The sequence below is a fragment of the Ricinus communis genome, chromosome 7, assembly GCF_019578655.1.
Source record: "Ricinus communis isolate WT05 ecotype wild-type chromosome 7, ASM1957865v1, whole genome shotgun sequence".
NCBI lineage: Eukaryota > Viridiplantae > Streptophyta > Magnoliopsida > Malpighiales > Euphorbiaceae > Ricinus > Ricinus communis.
The window spans coordinates 8,651,481-8,671,452 of record NC_063262.1 but is presented as its reverse complement, the minus strand read 5'-3'; the positions used below and the strand labels follow the sequence as shown (position 1 = coordinate 8,671,452).

At 29.9% G+C, this 19,972-nt stretch overlaps 2 protein-coding genes and 1 pseudogene across 3 annotated transcripts; all 3 read right to left on the bottom strand.

Annotated features, from left to right (window-relative positions):
• Window positions 1-480: 480 nt before the first annotated feature.
• LOC8267997 (monooxygenase 2) lies at window positions 481-2,512 on the bottom strand. Of its 2 annotated transcripts, XM_015725932.3 has the most exons (6): window positions 2,209-2,512; window positions 2,018-2,080; window positions 1,707-1,872; window positions 1,452-1,524; window positions 1,305-1,370; window positions 481-1,215 (listed from the first exon to the last, which is right to left on the bottom strand). In XM_015725932.3, exons 1-6 carry the CDS (start codon window positions 2,418-2,420, stop codon window positions 650-652), a joined length of 1,146 nt encoding a protein of 381 aa, XP_015581418.1. In that variant the 5' UTR covers window positions 2,421-2,512; the 3' UTR covers window positions 481-649. The 2 variants fall into 2 exon arrangements, with proteins under 2 accessions (XP_015581418.1, XP_002530075.1); XM_002530029.4 differs by having other exon boundaries at window positions 1,305-1,524; window positions 2,209-2,509.
• A 4,557-nt stretch (window positions 2,513-7,069) lies between these two features.
• LOC8267998 lies at window positions 7,070-9,293 on the bottom strand (annotated as a pseudogene).
• A 7,213-nt stretch (window positions 9,294-16,506) lies between these two features.
• LOC8267999 (monooxygenase 2) lies at window positions 16,507-18,639 on the bottom strand. The gene is made up of 5 exons (XM_015725930.3): window positions 18,195-18,639; window positions 18,043-18,105; window positions 17,735-17,903; window positions 17,424-17,643; window positions 16,507-17,257 (listed from the first exon to the last, which is right to left on the bottom strand). Exons 1-5 carry the CDS (start codon window positions 18,413-18,415, stop codon window positions 16,695-16,697), a joined length of 1,236 nt encoding a protein of 411 aa, XP_015581416.2. The 5' UTR covers window positions 18,416-18,639; the 3' UTR covers window positions 16,507-16,694.
• Window positions 18,640-19,972: the final 1,333 nt, after the last annotated feature.

Here is a 19,972-nt window from a genome sequence, read left to right as displayed (position 1 = left end):
AAAGAAAATTACAATCTTTTTCTGGATTTTACCATATTTATAACTTTATCGCTATGATTTTTGTTTTTAGTGTTAATTAATTTAGTCAAAAAATTTAATCAATAAGAAATTAATTTAGTCTTTCAATTTACTATTAAGTAATAAATAACCCTTTTTATCAAATTATCAATTTTAATGTAATTTTGTTATGTCTATTAAAAATATATTACTATTCTTAAATACTATAATTAAGTTATAATTAAAATGAAATATATTAGCAAGTAAAGAATATTAATTATATTTACATACTAAGATTAAATATTTTTAAAATATCAAAACTACCTAAATAAACTCTAAAGAATGATAATAGTTTACTCTGTTTTAGTTATTAGTTAGGCCAAGAAGGAAAGGTGGTTTTCTTTTTCATAAATACCTATAAAATCTATTGGTTTCACATGCATATAAGATAAAGAATATAAATAATTTCATGGAATTAAAGACTTTAACAAAAATATAAAATTTTGTAATCCATTCATTTTAACAAAACCCATAAATTATAAATAACTCACTCCAACCCAGGCTAAGGGTAATTAATAGGAAGGAGATTAAATTGATCACAAGAAAAAGGTAAATAATGCTACTAGGACAAGCCCAAATTCTTGAAAGAAATCTAGTCTGTTTTATTGGAGGAATGCAGCTGATCACCAGAGGCGGCAGGCAGTGTCCCACAATCATAAAGTACAGCACTACTAAGCTTACGAAAGAGGAAACCATAGAAAACTACATCCCTTAAGAACTTCATCAGCCAATTAGACCCTCCTTGTTGAAACCATCCTGATAAATATGACCCTGTTATCAACCAGGCTGCTCTCCACCTTCTTTCCTTACCATATGCATCAAGGGCTCGAGCCATTTCCTCTGGAACCAATCTTCCATTTTTTATAAAGGAATTGCTAATGTGTCGGCCCAAAACAACTGCATCCTCTAAGGCTAAACACCCACCCTGTCCTAAATCAGATGTCATTGGATGCATTGCATCACCAGCTACTGTCACATTTCTTTTGTTTACATTTCCAAATATCATATCCAATGGATTCCTCAGCATCAATGGTGCCCATGTTAGTGATGACAGATCAGCATGTCGAACCACGTCTAAGTATAGTGAGGGAAATTTTACTGCATACTTTTCAATGATTTCCTTCTGAATTACTTCTGGGTCCTTTGGCACGTCTTTTCCTGAAATCCATTTCAATATTTTCTATGATAAGTCACTATTATACTATTTAAAATATTAATCCAATGAACCAAATGCTGGGAGTAATAACCTTCATTGCAACTTAGGAACCAATATAGCTCTTTGTCATTAAGAGGGACAAAACCAGCCCTTTTGCCTACATCCACAAATTGATTAACTTCTTGCTTAAATCCATGGCCTTGCGGGTAAACAGCCAATCCACGAACAGCTGACCTACCCGAATGAATCGGTTCTGAGAGTCCTAGCCACTTTGCAACCACAGAGTGCACCCCATCACACCCTATCAAAACCTAGGTCAACATAAAAAAGAAAAAAACAAATATAATATCTACATGTATATACGGGAACGAATAGAAAAGCGATGCGTGTATATATATAGACTGGGCAAGAATCTTCAAGAGAAAAAGAACTTTAAAAGAATTAATAATGGTGTCAAAACATAAAGTGGTTAGGAAGACATTTGAAATGATACCTTTGATTTGATAGTAGTTCCATCTTCTAAACATACAACCGCACTAGAAGCACCATTTTGTTCTTGCACATCAATGGTAGTGATCTTGGCAGAAAATTTAACCGAATCAGGTGGCAATTCTTGTGCCAGAGCCTCTAGTAAAGCTCTGCGATGGACTGATCTAGGTCTATAAAATGAATGATTAGATTAATATCAAAATTATAAGTAGGTCTATCAGAAATGAATTAATTTCATATGAACAACTTAATCACAACGAGTTAATGAAAACAAACAAAGACGGCAGGGCTTGAGTTTTTAAGAAGCTTAATTACTCAATATTTGCAGCGAATGAGATCTCTTGAACAGCACCAGTATCAACTTTAGTTACAGAACCCCTAATAATTCACAGACAAATAAATAAACAAAAAAGCGAATTCAAATGGCATAATAATATAATGGGAAGAACGTTTTAGTACTATAAAAAACAATAACAAAGAATAATAATCTAATATTTATATAATACCCTGAAATAGGAGAATAAAGGGAAGTGAGTTTATGAGAAACGCCAAGAGCATCAAGGGCTAGCCAAGCATTCGGAAAGAGGGTTAAGGCAGCACCAGTGGTTCGTAGTGTATCTGATCTCTCTAAAACCAAAGCTCGAATCCCTACTCTCTTCAACGCCACTGCAGTTGCTAGACCTGCTATTCCTGCACCAACTATCACCGCATCTTCCATAATTTCTTTACTTTTATATTTCTTGAGATTGGTGTCTTAGTGTTTAGGTTTGATTGTGGGTTTGCAACTATGCATGCCAGATTATTTATATTATAATTCGTACGCCATTTTTCCAACTTGGAATGTTGGTCCTTATGTAAAGGAGTCCAAAACAAAATAGAACACTAGAAAGTTCAGACAGCCACTTGGTATTATGAAGCATGGCCCACCACCCACTCAGTCGAATACGTATTTGTAAAGCAAAACCTAGTTTTCAAACAACTGAAATTATAATTTGATAATTTCTCAGACGTATTCTTAATTTAAGTGCCTACCAGAAAATGCCATTTAAAGTCCAGAGGTAAAATAGCCCTTTATTTTTCTTTTTCCGTGAATGATGTAAAAGGCAAACATTCATGAACTCAAATTCCTGTCTGATTAATAATTTTAAGAAAGAAGATTTATATTTTTTTATTTATATATTAAATTAATAAATAATTGATATAAATTAATTAATTGTAAATATATTTTTATGTATTTAAATTCTTCAAGTTATTAATTTCACATTTTAGTTCCTATTATAATAATAATTTTTGAGGCATTGAGAAATCGACTTTCATTTGAGAGCAGCCATTTTTCCAATTTAGAATATTCGTTCTTATGTAATAGAAACTTGCAATCAAGCGGCAAAGTCACTCAGCCCTTCAAACAACTGAAATTATAATTTGATAATTCTCATATTTTTAGACGTATTCTTAATTTACATGTCTGCGGGAAGTTGAAAATCAAGAGGTAAACTGTCCTTTTTTTCCCCAAAAACATATAAAAGTTAATCTAATTCTCTAGATTTTTATTTTAATTAAATATTTTTCAGAGATATTTCAGTACTTTAATATTTTCTAAGGTATTAAATATTTTTTAAAGTATGTTTGAATGTATTAATTATTTTATATGAATTTAACTTGATTTTTATGTTTTCTTAAATTAGTAAGTGCAATTAATAAATAAAATATCATTTTTTAATTAATATTCATATAACGTGTGAAAATGGATTACTAATCTTATTCTTAGGAATTTCAATAGTTCATAAAAAAATAATTCATAAGAAGAAAAATAAAAGGGTATGTTTATTATATCAAAACTAGAAAGCAATCAAGAACTATATAATAAATACTATAACTATATATTTATCATAGTCCCAACTTAATTTTATATATAAATATTACCATCGTTTAGTTAGTTAGATTAATTAGATTATTTATTAATAAAAATATTAATAATCTATTAAATATAAAATTAACTGTAGTCTAATTCTATTAAACTTTTGATATTGATTATTAAATAAAATTTTTAAACTATTAAAAGTATTAAAAAAGTTTAGAAAAAGAATATTACAAGACATTAATCAATAGAACTTCTACCTGTGCAATAGCACGTTAAATTTTTATAAAGCAAATTAAAAATACAACTCATTATCAACTAATATTAAACATATAGTTAAATGAAAATATTAATATTTACTACTAATTTAAACTATATTATTAAATTAATTTAAGGCGTCCTCCAAACTTGAAGAGACACCATGCCAAAATTCCTCATCCAAAAACTCCAAATTTGGAGCCACTTGGTAACTACTTTTTAACAGTTATGACTAATTGATTTTGCGGTTAGTAATACCAAGAAGGATGCTAACAACTTAACATAATTAAGGAAGTTTTAATTAAAATAACATATAGTATATGATAGTTTTATTTTAAGTTTAATTATTTCTAATTATTTATTATTGGAATAATAACGAATTTAGCTTAAGAAATTCTTTGAAAAAATCAAATATTAATTATAAATTCATTAAATTGAAAGATTAAAAAACAAATATATACAATAATAGCGACCTCATTTAGTAAATTTTACGGACAGCGTACATGACTTTTAATTATGTTGATATTAAAGATTTTATCATTATCTTAATACAAGCAATATTTATAATGCTAAATTTTAAAAATGTTACATATTATTATATTTTCTGAGTGATAATAAGTCAAATAATTAATATTTACTAATAGTATATATAAAAGTGTGAAGGGAGAGAGACAAATAAAGTTCTGAAAAAAACTTTTCTAATTTTCAATTAATTAGGTTAATTTGGTCATTTATTAATTTAATTTAATAAATATATAATATTATAATTAATAATTCTTCTGATATAAGTTTAATTCTAGAAGTCTAACTCTATTAGAATTTTAAATTAAAAATGATTCTAATCATAGAAAATAATATTTTAATTATATTTTTAATATTATTATTAACTAATAAATTATTTTTAATTAAATAATAATTATTAATCCTAAATTTTCAATATTAATTACATATTTAATCTCATATAAAGTTAATAGGAAAATAATTAGAATAACATACTAAAATGGTAACAACAATAAAAGAAGAAAAAGAGATATTATATAAAGAGAATAATGTGTATGATTTTTATATGTAAGTCTATAGATATTCACAGTTTATTAAAATAAAAAATAAGTATGTTTACATGATACCATAGAGTAAATGCTCGCCACAATCTCAGTTTCAACGAAGTTAATTTAATCATTAATAAAGTCAAAATCAACGAATGTGCTACTATAAAAAAATTAAAACCTCATACTCAAGGGTAAATTATCTAATAAAAATATATAAAAAAAAGTTAAAAGAAACTAATAATATTACTAATTGAAGAAAAATATTAACATATCATCGTAAGCTTTATAATAATTATAATAATATATTAGCACTTTAATTGAGTTTTATTAACTCATTTGTTACTTAATTTATCTAATAGTGAGATATTGCAATTAAAGATAAAAATGTTTGTCTAATCTTACTGGACTAAAATGATTAATTTGGCCTTAGAATTTGGAGTCAATGATCATCTAAATTTTAACTTTCTGATCAATTTGCACAGAAACTTACCAAAAGTGATCAATTTTTCCAATTACAATATATAATCCATAAAAATATTAAATTTGGTCCTTAAAAACCAAATTCTATATAAATATTTTCTAATTGACTTAAAGTAGAATTATTTAATTTTATATAATTTAATCTTAACGTCTAATAAAAATGATCAAATGTGATAATTTATTATGCTTATTAAAATTGATTAACATTATACAAATTATATAGATTATAATAAAATTTTTTGACATATTAAATTAAATAATATAAAAATATTAAGTCACTAGTGGAATAATATTTGATTTCATTGTTGAACAAATAACCCATTGTTTGTCCTTATGAATAAAAAAGGAGGATTAAATTGGTGAATGTGAGAATGGTTATCAATTAAAAATTTTGACAATTAGAAAAAAAGAAGTAGAAAAGTAGAGAAAGATGTACAACACACAATTTATAATGGTTAATGTATTAATCAATCCTACATCTATTCCTCAATCTCCAATTGGATATTCTACTATACTCTAACATAAAGTACAATGGAGTTTCCTAAATTTACTCCCAACTTAGTATTTAGAACTCATACTAAACCTTTATACTCGTGTTTTTATAGCTCATACACAACCTTTACAAGTGTTTAAGCTAATTATACACAAAATTTAATGAGAAAACTGTTTATAGCTCATACAAAATTAGAGGTTATTGATCAACCATAAATGTCTTTTGGAGAAGGTATTTATGCAATGCTAATGTCAAAAGGACAATGATTCATAGCATTTTCATTATTTCTAGCTCTATATAGTGCATTATATAAACTACCATAGCACAATTGTCGTCGCTACACCTTAATCGTAGTTGCAACTGCCTTTTTGCAGTCAAGATTCTTTTATTGTAGTTGATTCTTAAAGTAGCAATGGTTGTAATTCACATAATACTCCGTAATTCGCCATGCCATAAATAATTGTTGGCAATCTTTCTAACAGATATGAGTATCCCGGTTGCGATCTACGAGAGGTAAGGCTTTTGAAATAGTGGGTTTGATTATAGTCACGACATTGAGCCCGATACATACTATCTTTATTTTGCACTTTTCAAAGGCACTAGTTCTTACACGCACTCACGGTCTTTTCTTCAGCTTCAATAGTCATATGAATATGAATGTCGCGGTCGCGATAAGTTCATAATAATCGCGATTTAGAAGGCAGATTTAAACTTTAGCCTTTTTAAGATATGCTTAGAACCTTCTTAGAAGACATTAAAAAGTCAAGGTTAGTAACAATTAATTTAATTATTAATTGAGAGTGCTTTAGCCGTGAAAAGACTTAGGCTAGCATCCAGCAACTAAACCAATGACCCATTATTCTAGTATCCTCGTAGAATTAAGATTTGAGCAGAATTTGAAATTAAAACAGCTGTAACATTATTTTTTATTATAAATTAAGACTAAATATTACTAAAATACAATTTTACTCTAATTTTATAAAAGCATAATGCTATTTAATTGTATGAATATTATTTAATTAAAATTTCAATAAAAATATTATTTAATTTTTTATTAGATATCAAAATTAAATAATTTTACATTTTTAGTGGTATTCAGTGTGAAATTCAAAAAACAAATTAAATTTTTTAATGAATTAAATATTTTGATATAGTGTATTTCCTTTAAGCAAATTGATGGACAAATAGGCCATCAAGTTAAAGTCTAAGTTAATTGGCATTGACTCTGGTTTAGGAGGCAAATTAATACTTTATCTTAGCGCCTATGGCAGCCAAATGTCTTACAATTCTCACAAACATCATCAACATTTCTAATCCTATGCGAACCATCAACATAAGTCTATTCATAAACTTCTTAAATAAATCCAAATATTTTTATTTATTCCTAGTGATTACTGTCGCATGTATTCATGCATTCAGAAATTATATTTGAGGTGTTAACTAAATAAACTCCAACTAAGATTAATTAACAAGGAACAAACTCAATCACTAGAGCAAAACTCAACCCACTAGCTAGGCTATGTACCACAACAATTATTTCTTGAACAAAATCTATCTAGTCTGTTTTCTTATAGGAATTGAGCTGATCAGCAGAGGCAGTAGGTAGTGTTCCACAATCATAAAATATAGCCCTACTGAGCTTGGGAAAGAGGAAACGATAGAATATGGCATCCCTTAAGAACTTCATCAACCAATTAGACCCTTCTTGTTGAACCCATCCTGATAAAAATGCTCTTGTTATCACCCAGGCAGCTCTCCACCTTCTTTCTTTGACATACCCATCAATGGCTTGAGTCGTTTCCTCTGGAACAAGTCTTCCATTTTTAATAAAAGAATTGCCGACGTGTCTACCCAATACAACTGCATCCTCTAAAGCTAAGCATCCACCTTGTGCAAGATCAGGTGTCATTGGATGCATTGCATCTCCAGCTACAGTCACATTTCTTTTGCTTATATTTCTAAACATCACATTGAATGGATTCCTCAACATCAAAGGTGCCCATGTTAGTCCTGATGGATCAGCCTGTCTAAGTATAATCTGGGAAAGCTTTTTGCATAATTTTCAATGATTTCCCTTCGAATTATTTCTGGGTCCGATGGCACGTCTTTTCCTGAAATCACTACCTTAACAGTTTATATTGATGATTTGATACACCAAATGCATTAACAGATTTTATATATTTCTCAACATAATAATCTCCAAAGCAACATAGAAACCAATATAGCTCTTTGTCATTAAGAGGAACAAAACCAGCCCTTATGCCTACATCCACAAACTGATGAACTTCTTGCTTAAATCCATGGCCTTGTGGGTAAATAGCCAATCCACGCACAGCTGACCTACCAGAATGAATTGGTTCTGAGAGTCCTAGCCACTTCGCAACCACAGAGTGCAGCCCATCACACCCTATCAAAACCTATGTATATATAAAAAAATAAATTAAGAACAAAATAAGAATATGGGTTCTTGGTGCATTTAACATGCAATTACACTTTGTATATATATATATATCGATAACTTTGATATGGTACCTTTGTGTTTATATGATTTCCATCTTCTAAACATAAAAAAGAACCAGAAGCGCCCTTGTTTTCTTGCATTTCAATGCTAGTGATCTTGGAAGAAAATCGAATCGAATCAACGGGCAATTCTTGGGCTAGAGCCTCTAACAAAATTTTGCGATGAACTGGTCTAGGTCTGCGGAAACCAATAATAATTAGATTAACATCAAAATCATAAGTGGGTCACCAAAAAATGGATGAGGAACTAGAAGAGTGACTAATTTTACATGAACAACAATCTAATCAGAATGCATTACTTGAAAGAAAAAAGAATAAATGTAGCAGGAGAATAATAATTTAAGAAGCTTAATTACCCATTATTTCCAGCCAATAAGATCTCTTGAACAGCTCCACTAGCAACATTAGTTACAGAGCCCCTGATAATTACACGCAAAAAATTGAAAAATAAAATGAAAAGGCCGTTTTAATACTATGACTGAAAAAAATTAAATATCTTATATACCCTAAGGTAGGAGAATAAAGGGAAGTGAGTTTATGAGAAACGCCAAGAGCATCAAGGGCTAGCCACCAGTGGTTCGCAGCGTATCTGATTTCTCTAAAACCAAAGCTTGAATCCCTACTCTCTTCAATGCCACTGCAGTCGCTAGTCCTGCTATTCCTGCACCAACTATCACCACATCTTCCATAATTTCCATCTCTCTGGTCTCTCTTTCTTTAATTATCTATATATATATGTTTCTCACCACGTTTTCTGATGTCACATGTGTTTATTTATATACCTCGTAACTGTTGGAGACACCATTTCTGACAACTATGTTCAGACGGCAACAGGAACCACGAAGCATTATGGGCGACCAGTCATATTTGTAAAGAGAAATTCTGAGATTATAATTTTACAATTTTCTTGGATAATGTTCATAATTTAAATGTCTAAAACAAACTTAACTTCACTTTAAATTCTGGAGTTCAGAAGGTAAATTATTATTTGTTTTCTTCTTTTCTTGGTATATAAATAAAAGACAATTAAGTAAGTACGTATCCACTTATGCAGCCCTGACCCCATCTTCCATAATCTGTCATTGTTTATAGTTTTGATATGTTATGTTCACATTTATAGACTTTGGAAAGAAAGATTTTTCGGAGGCGCCACTTTTGACAACAGAGTCTAATCCTTTTGTCCCAAGTAACTGGTCTATATACGTCGAGAAGTTCAAAATATATATTTATAACTTTTTATTTTCTTTTATTTTTTATAATTTAAAATATAAATATTTATTCTTAAATAAATAAATATATGTATCAGTAATTATACTATAATTAAATATATTTAATTTCTTATAAATAAATAAATAAAAATTTTAAATTTTTAAATAATTTCGGTGAGTTTAGTTGTAATAAAAAAAAATTTAACAGAAACCTAACCGAGCCAAAATATTATTTGGTTTGGCCCTTTTATCTCTCTGCTTTCTTTTTAAAATATTTTTTGAATATATGATTAATTTCTTTCTCTTTTCTTTTATTATTATTATTATTATTAAAGAAAATTAATCGGACATTAACATACAAATAATTTAATGAAAAACACTGATGTTTAAAATAATAATAAAATTTATGAAAAGTTAAAAACTTAGCGATAAATTAGCCATTAAAGTTATATTTATTCAAGAAAATAATAATAATTTAGTGACGAATATTAATGAGGGATTGTTAGTGGGTAAGTTTTGGTGAAGAAGTCAATCCATTGCTAATAGAATGACTCTTGCCTTTCCCTATGACTAAAGAAAAATGATAATTGCCAAAGTAGCAATGAACAAAAGAATTTGTGGCTAATACATTTTTGACAATCAATTTAGTAAGGGACACGTGTCTCTCGCTAATAGTGTTTAGCAATAAACTCTCCTACTTTTCACAGCCCAACCCCAGACTGTGAACAACACTAGAACTTAGAAATGTCTAAGCTATATACCTTCCTTTGCCTGCGTCTAAAACCAGTAATGCCGTTAACAACTTAGTAAGACTAATAATCCATTCAATAATAATTATATAATTTCTTAAGCATAAATATAGAATAATAATATCCCAGCCAATCCATACCTACTCAAATACTCGGTAGAGGTCCGTCCTCAAACCAACAAACCAATTTATTACATATACAGTCATGAATACTGTAAGGTATTCAGAATAAAATACATATGTCTGAAGATTAATAAACATAATAATGAGCCCTCTCAAGGAAAGTAGAGCAAAGCAAATACCAAAAAAAAGTAAATTCTCAAAAGTTAGATGACTTAACTCATTCAGACATTGCAACTCTTGGATAAAAATATCACCTTTGAATAAATAATCATAAAGTATACATAATTTACTATGATGCACATCACAATCACATGATTACATTCATATAGATATATTATACTCTTACTAGTTACTACTCATATACTCTTACTAGTTTACTACTCATCTAATAAACCAAATCTTAATTTCTAATCCTATAGGATCAAGGTTCCATTGGATCCTGCATCAAAGCATTAGTCTTGCAAATAGATTGGAGAGAATTGGGGGAAGATTATAAAAAATGGTATTGTTTTCTCTATCCTTCTTAATAAACCAGCATATGAACGCATTAAATTCCTCCCAATCGGGCATATAAGAAATCTTAAAGCTATTATCCACATCATACCACTAAATTTTGAAAGTGGGAAGAAACCTAAGGGATTAAGGACATAACACAACTTTGAAGTGAACCAAGTAGCCTTTATATGCTAACTGAAAAATAGGTTGTATTCTACAATCTCTTTCCCTGATTACATAATGAATATTTGGGGTTGTCTCCTAAAGGTATGGTAAAAAGAACAACTTTAGAAAGAAGTTTATTTCTCAAAGCTTGCTAAAAATGTAGATTTAACTTTTAAAATTGATATTTAGCTTCCAAATACTTGCCTAAATCTTTAAGTCACTCCTCTTAGATGCAAGGCTTTGAGCCACCTACCCAAGCCACTAACTGCATTGCACATACTGTGATAAACTTATTTTGATATTCACTTTGCCTTTAGGATTAAGATGCCACACCGATTTATCCTCTTTCTACTAGAAGGGCTAATAGGGATCTTAAGGATTTCTTGATTTTTAAAACTACTAAATAATTTTCTCAAAATAAATATATCTTATTCTCTAAAAGTACTGAAAAATGATTAGCAACCATTTTGAAAGTGCGGAATAGACATCCCAGAGGGAAGTAAATTGGACTTCTCAAAATTTTATGAAATTTGGCGAGGAAATGAATAAGTAATTAAAGAAAGAGTGAAAAGAGAGTTTAAATAGAAAACAGGAAGCATGGATAGGAATGGATAAGGAAAGAATAAGAACATATATATATGTCCTAAAAAAAGGTTAAAAGTGCCATTTTGGTCTGTAACCTCTCAAAATTACATTTTAGTCCTTAGACGAGCAAATTATCAGTACAGTCCCTAAAAGACATCGATCAATTTAATATTTCATCATGAAGTAGAATTTGTCACCTCAAAACCAAATCAGGCATAGTCCTTCAATCAAGCAGGCGTAGTCCTCAAAACAAATAAGGTATAGTCCTTCAATCAAGTCAGCGTGATCCTCCATATAAGCAAGCATACTCCTCAGAATCAAATCAAGCATAATCCTTCAATCAAGCAGGCGTAGTCTTTCAATCAATCAAGTGTAGTCCTCCAAATCAAACATGCATGGTTCTTTAATCAAGCAGACATGGTCCTTAAATCAAAGTCAAAATTTTGCAGCAGTTTAGGTTTACAAAGCGTGGCTTTTATAACTCATTATCATATCTTTATACAGTATCCTTGATTTTTATGATTGGTCTCAATTTATTTAGTTACAGTTGTATTTATAAATCTCGACAAACGGAGGCCAACTGTCAGCATCCATTTTCCGGAGTCAAATATCGAAAAAATTATAGAAAACCAGATAATAAAAGTTACTATCTTTCTCAAGTTGCGAGGGGTTGAGGACGTACAAATCCTAATTAGAGTTGTGATTAATTGAACTAAAATTAATTTTATTAAAATCAATTTGAATCCAATGAATAGAAAAAAAATTAAATTTGAGGAGTGAAACGATTATTTTTTAATCAGGAACTAAATCGCAAAAAAAATTGGAAGTTTTTGGTCCCGGAGCCAATAAGCTCTATGTAAAGCAGACAGAGTCCTGATTGGCCTATTTTTCAATTTTTGATGTCGTCATATGTATTTGTCTGATTTAGAATATCAAAAAATACTTTCTAAGGATAATATAGATAAATTATTTAAATTTAAATGGATATTCATTTAACTGAATATCCGATAAGGGATTTAATTTGATTTATTAATTATTAATATTATCTAATCTATCTAGGTTTTTCTAAAGCCTAAGGCTATAAATATAACATTATATTCTAGGTCTAAAGTTAGCAATTATTAGCAATTATTAGGAGTGATTATTGGTAGTTTATTGCTACATCAATTAACTAAAACTATTATTGAGCATAGAGTTTTAGGCAGTCGATTAGAATAGTCAGTGAAGAAAGATCTTAAATTAGGAAACCCTTTTTAGAACGACAGTAACCCTTCTCATCCATCAAATACTTAATCAAACCCCAAAAAGGCTGGATTCATATCTAATCTTTGATTCCACCTCTTCATCATCTCTAGAGAGTCAAGGATCAGCATAATACGATGACAACTTGAGGGTTCCAAGAGCCTACATCATCAGCATCTTCTTCTCTTTTTCTTTAATTTTATGGTTTTAGAAATATGATTAGGGTCAACTTCAAATCCTTTATATGACTCATATGATTAGATCTAGGATTATCAATGGATTAATATATTTCTGATAACATGATTTGTGCTAGATTTTGAAATCTGATAACATGTTCTCTATGGGATTTTTGAAACTAATGATTTGAATGATTAGAGCAACATGTTAGATGTTTATTTTTATAATATTGATTATATGATTGGATCTTTTTTTAGGTTTGCATGATTGAATTTAGGCTCTGCTATTTGAAGTTTCTGTCTCTTTACCAGTTGTTCTTTTTTATTTTTTCATGTGTTTTATTTTTAATTAATTGAGCATTATATTTTTATTTTTGTTTTATTATATGCATTAATTGATTTTGTTATTTTATGTACATATAATTTGGCTTTTAGGCGAGAGGGATTGAAGAATTAAGCAAAACTGACCGAGACCAAGCTCCAGAGCCGATCGGCTGTGTATCAAGACTTGACCGAATTCTGAATTTTATTCCTTTTTGGCAGTTTCTGTACTTTGTATTGTTCCAAATGCATCATTTTGTATATTAGATTCTTTTTCTATCATATGTAGCATTTGCTCGAATAAAAATCCCTTTAATGTTACTGGGAGTTGATGAATCAGATGAAGCATGAATCGACCTATGATCAATGAGACTTTATAGAGACTTATTTGGGTAATTTCTTATTTCCAGTTTGAACATATCATCAGGTGGCATTTTCGTAACCTATATAGAATATATGTACATAATAATCATTTATAATAATTAATCTACTCAAAACAACAGCATCAAAAGAACAATATTTGCCTCAAAGCACATGTCTCCAACAAAAGATAACAAGTATATATTACTATTCTAAAATTTATTTTAAAATTAAATTATTAATTCTCTTTGGTTTCAAGAAGACCAAAAATTTAAAATGCATAAAATAAAGTATAAAGGGTTATAGTTGCACCATTACCCTTGTCGTGCTCTAGGAGATCTTATTCGTTTAGAAAATACACTTTATAATAATAACAAGTGGTGGGTTTATAATAATTATTTTTATTTTTGCATTTTTTTTTTCTTTAACCTCTTTTGGTCTATTTAAATTAGATATTCAATAACTTCTTGTATTCAACATTAAAAATTTCTCATGAAAGCAATGTTTTTTTTAATTTAATTTTGTTTTTATTGTCATTAAATGATTGTCATATTATTTTTGTTTCTTTCAACATGTACCATTTGCACTATAAAATTATGATAATATTTTCCTAGAAACACATGTCACATCAATATATCCAATTATTATACTATTCTAAAACTTATTTCTAAATTCTAATTACTATGATTTCATATTCAAACATTATCGAGAGATTCCAACATGACTTTGTAATTCCATAGCTTAAATAACACTTTGTTTTTAAGAACCCAAATCATGTTGCGATAACATAATTTTAGTAGTGAAATTCTAAGAAAATCAGCACTGCAATAGCTTTGAAACTCGAGAAGAAAGATCACAAAAAGAATTATACGACATAAGAGAGAATTTACCTTTTACACATATATCAGATGGAACACATAATATTAGGCTAAATAACCAAAGGAATTTAATATGTTAGTCATCAATAGAATAAGAGAAAAGTGAAGGAAGAAGAAAGATAACATTACTTGGACCAATTATCTATTCAGCAATTTTTTGATGCAAGGCAATGCAAAGAAAAGAGGCAGAGAATGATGGTTTTGATATATTCTTAATCTAATGATGGTGAATGGGTATTGATGAATTCGCCACTCCTACTCATGATAAGTGAAGTTAGATTCAAATTCCAGTAGGTTATATGCCCATTGAATTTCTCATCAATGGTACCCTTCCTTAATTATATGCAAACATCAATATTATAAAATATCAGCTTTTTAAAAAAAAAAAAATTCAAACAAAAACTTCACCAGAATATTGTTAATAATATAATTTTATGATTAAATTTACATGATCTTGATGAAATAATTTATGATATTATGATTTCATCACTTATTTTACAACTAATTAATATCAATTATGAAATCATCATAGTAAAATTAAAATTTTAATATTAATATCATTAGAAATTACATATATTTGGCATTTATTTTTGCCTTCAAATAAAAATGTGACGAATTTATATTCAACGTCACAAAATATAAATATTTGTGATGAAGAGAATTTGTCACTTATCATCTTAACTAATTAATGACGAAATATGAGATTATCATATAAATTAATATTTTAATGACGATAATAATGTATTAATATTATTGTATTATCAAAAATCCGCCTTAATCTTTGGCACATATTTTTGCCTCTACATAAAACTATACAAAAAATGTATTTTTTGTCGCATAATATAAATATTAACGACAAAAGGATTTTGTTACTTAATTTCTTCATTAATTATTGATGAGCTATGATGTTGTCATATAAAAATTAAAATTTTTAGTGACAATATAAGTTGTCATAATTTAATACTATTATATCGTTAAAATTGTGACAAAGTTGTATTTATCATCATGGGAAATATAAATTGTCATGATGAATACATTTTATCACTTACTTTACCTAATTAGTGACAAATAATGATATTATCATATAATATTAGTAATTTTATGACGATAAAAATGTCATAAATTATTATTTTTTTTCCCATCTCAAAATGTATACCTTCAAATATTTTGAAATAACATTTTACTTCTAATCAGAATCGTGACGAAATTATATTTATCATCGCAAAATATATTTAATAGTGATGAAATAAGTATCACATTCTTTTATCAATTAAAAAAATGATCTCATCAAAATGAATGTTTTATGACGCCACATGTTGTCATCAATTAATATCATTTTGTCATTTAAAAACTTTTTCTCCAAAATTTTGGTGCCAAATGTTGCCACTCAAACTGGATGTGATGAGTTCTTTTTTTTTGTTGTCAAAAAAGATATAAATTAGTGACAAAATAATAAATTAATGGTGACAAAAATAGAGGTCGCCACAAAAGTAAATGTTTAATGACGGATTATGAAATTTTGTAACTATTAACCGATAATTTGTGATAGAATTGAGTGTGTAGCAAAAAAATTGTCATAAAATACGTTGTTTCTTGTAGTAGGATAGAATTGTTAAAAAGTTATCAGTTTGAGATTCTTAAGATAATTAAGCCTTTTATTAATTGGCCTACAGCTTAAATAGGGGAAACTCGTATACTCCAAAGATTTAATTGTAAGTGAAAATAGTCTAACTGAAATACTTTATATTACATCATCAGGCTTTTAATTTGGTGGTCAGACACTTAGTGTGTTGGGAGTTGAGGTCTCTAATTTGAGATCTCTCCTTTCTGATCTCTTCTCTCACGTTTAAAACACTAATATAATGATCGTATTTATTGTTAAAAAAACAAAAAGCATCTCATATTTACACAAGTAAAAAAATTGAAAGAAAAAAGAAAAGAAGAAGTTGAGATTGCTGATTTACAACACCATATGCCAGCCTTTTCCAATGCTTACATACTGCAATGAGCTACAACTGAATTCTTAGAAGAATCTAGTCTGTTTTATTAGAGGAATGTTGCTCACCGGGGGCACTAGGCAGCGTCCCACAATCATAAACAACAGCATTCAAGACCTTACGAAAGAGGAATCCATAAAATATAGCATCCCTTAAGAACTTCATCCACCAATTAGACCCACTTTGTTGAATCCATCCTGATAAATATGACCCTGTTATCAACCCAGCAGCTCTCCACCTTCTTTCTTTAACATACCCTTCAAGGGCTAGAGCCATGTCCTCCTCAACAAATCTTCCATTTTTTATAAAAGAGTTGCCAATGTGTCTGCCTAGTACTACTGCATCCTCCAGTGCTGAACACCCACCTTGTCCTAGATCAGGTGTCATTGGATGCATTGCATCGCCAGCTACTGTCACATTTCCTTTGCTTAGGTTCCCAAATATTACATTCCATGGGTGCCTCAACATCAATGGTGCCCATGTTAATGTTGATAGATCAGCATGTCGAACCACTTCTAAGAATAGTGAGGGGAAGTTCTCTGCATACTTTTCAACGACTTCCTTTTGTATTAATTCTGGATCCCTCTGCATGTTTTTTTCTGAAATTCAAAATCAAGCTTTCTCTGTTAAGCAATTACATTTCAAGAAATCATTCAACGGTCTGGCTGGTTGCATTAACAAGCCGGCATAAAAATAATTATAGGATATATATGAACCGAATGCACAGACTTGACAATTCCTGAAAATAATATAATTACTGCTAACCTTCAGGGCAAGTTAAAAACCAATAGATTTCTTTGTCATTTAGAGGGACAAAACCAGCCCTTTTGCCTACATCCACAAATTGCTTGATTGCTTGCTCAAGTCCATGGCCTTGTGGGAATACAGACAATCCACGCACAGATGATCGACCTGAATGGAATGGTGCAGAGAGCCCAAGCCATTGTGCCACCACGGAATGCACCCCATCACACCCTATTAACACCTACAATGATGTCCCAAAAACAAGAATGCTTTATAATATGTAAAAATGACAAATTAGAGTCCCAGATAAAAGAATTTGATAAATATGATACCTTTGATTTGACAGTAGTTCCATCTTCCAAATGCACAACAGGAATGGAAGTACCTCCTTGTTCTACCATTTCAATGGCAGTGAACTTGGAAGAAAATCTAACTGAATCAGCTGGCAATTCTTGTACCAGAGCCTCTAGCAGAGCTTTGCGATGAACTGATTTGGGCCCTCTGTTTCCAGTGAAGAACATGCAGATGAAAATCAGTTTCAAAAATTATAACTGGGTCTATCGGGAAATGATTGAGTGTATCAAATTACTAAATTATTGAAAGCAAATAAAGTAGCTGGTCTTGAATCAAAGAAGCTTACCCATTATTTCCAACGAATGAAATCTCTTGAACAGCTCCAGTAGCAACATTAGTTACAGATCCCCTGATTAGTTTCAAAACATAACGTGATTCTGGAGTGGTTTAATATGATGGCAAAAAGTCATCCTATAAATAATAATGTATATACAGTACCTTAAGGCAGAAGAATAAAAGGAAGTGAGCTTATGAGAAACACCAAGAGCATCAAGGGCGAGCCAAGCATTAGGAAAGAGGGTCAAGGCAGAACCAGTGGCTCGTAGCCCATCCGATCGCTCCAGTATCAAAGCTTGAATCCCTACTCTCTTCAATGCCACTGCAGTGGCCAACCCTGCTATTCCCGCACCAACTATCACCGCATCTTGTACCATCTCCATCCGATCTCTGTCTGGGAGTGAGCATTGCAAACTATGAAGTTCATTTATAAACCTCGTAAAGAGATTTTACTGGGGAGACGGAGACGCCACCTTTGACGACATAGAATATTAGCCTTTTGTCCCATGTAAGTGCTGCCATAATGTTTAGAGCATTGGAAGGTTCCGTCCGGAACATGGGCGGCCGCGCCTTCCATTTCCTTGTCATTCTTAAATTGGGTCAACTTCTGCACGTATGCACATACTCATAATTAACAAATGTTTTAACATCACTGGTGACCCATCATAACTTAACACTAAAGCAGCAACACCATGTGCATATCATAAAGTTGATCAACTAGAATTGTCCACTGATTGAGCTATAATGAGCCCACTAGCAATATAAAACTAAAATATAATGGGTATGACAAGATCCGGTTCCAGCTAGCAGCGGTGTAACAGTTTATTGCAGTCGCTTGACTCGAAGATGCGCTTGGAAGACAAAACATCAATGGGACTACGAGTGCCCGCATCACTTGTGGGCAACGTTGTCGAAATCTTTTTTTTTTTTAACCAAGAGTAGTATAAGATGAAGATGATCATCCCATTTTCTGTGCCCATCCCAAGTCAACGTCAATCTGTCTTGGATTTTGAGTTCATATTTGAATTATAAATTGGATATCTAATAATTCTTGCAAAAAAATCCATATTTTTTATAAAGTTACTTTTTGTAAAAATAATATTAATTTTCACTAATATTAATGGCTGAAATTTAGATTTTCTAAAAATTAATTTTTCAAATATATATATTTATATTAATTTTTGAATCTTAAGATTTTTTTGACACGTGTGCTTAATTTTCTTATATATACTTTTGACATATGGAATTGAAAGTTATATAATTTTAAATTTTTTTCTGTTAATTTATTAATTAATAAATTACATTGATGAGAGATAGGATATTAATTATATTTTAATATTATATTAACTAATTAATAAAGCCCAATGCGATGAATCTAATGATTCAGAGCATACGCTTGTTAAATTTTAAATAAAAATGGAAGATAAGATGAAAAATTTATTAATAAATAGACAAATATACAATCTTTGGAATAAAAGCTTTAAACAAAATAAAAGCTTTAAACAAAAGAAATATAACTTACAAGAGGAATTCAATACAAGAGGAAGGTGGTTTTCTCACTATCACTCTCACACTCTCTCTTTTCTCACTATATTTCTAATGGTGTGACTTGAAGAATACAAGAGTCTCTTGTTATTTTTCAGTCTACCTTCTTTGGAAAACTCCTCTATTTATAGAGGTCTTCAGCCTTGAAGCTTTGAATGCTCTTCATAGTGAAATGAGGGGCTCCACGTCTTTTGTATTCTTTTGATAATGGAGTAAGATGCTCCACTACTTTCAGCTTTGAAAAGAATCTTGCTTTTTAAAAGTCTTTTCTTCTTTCTTTTTCTTTTTAAATGACTCTTTTTTTTTATTAGGCATTTGGCCCATTACATAAATATTTTGGACTGCCATTTCTGGTTTTCAATCCAAGGGCTTTGCAGACGTATCATTTGATGGGC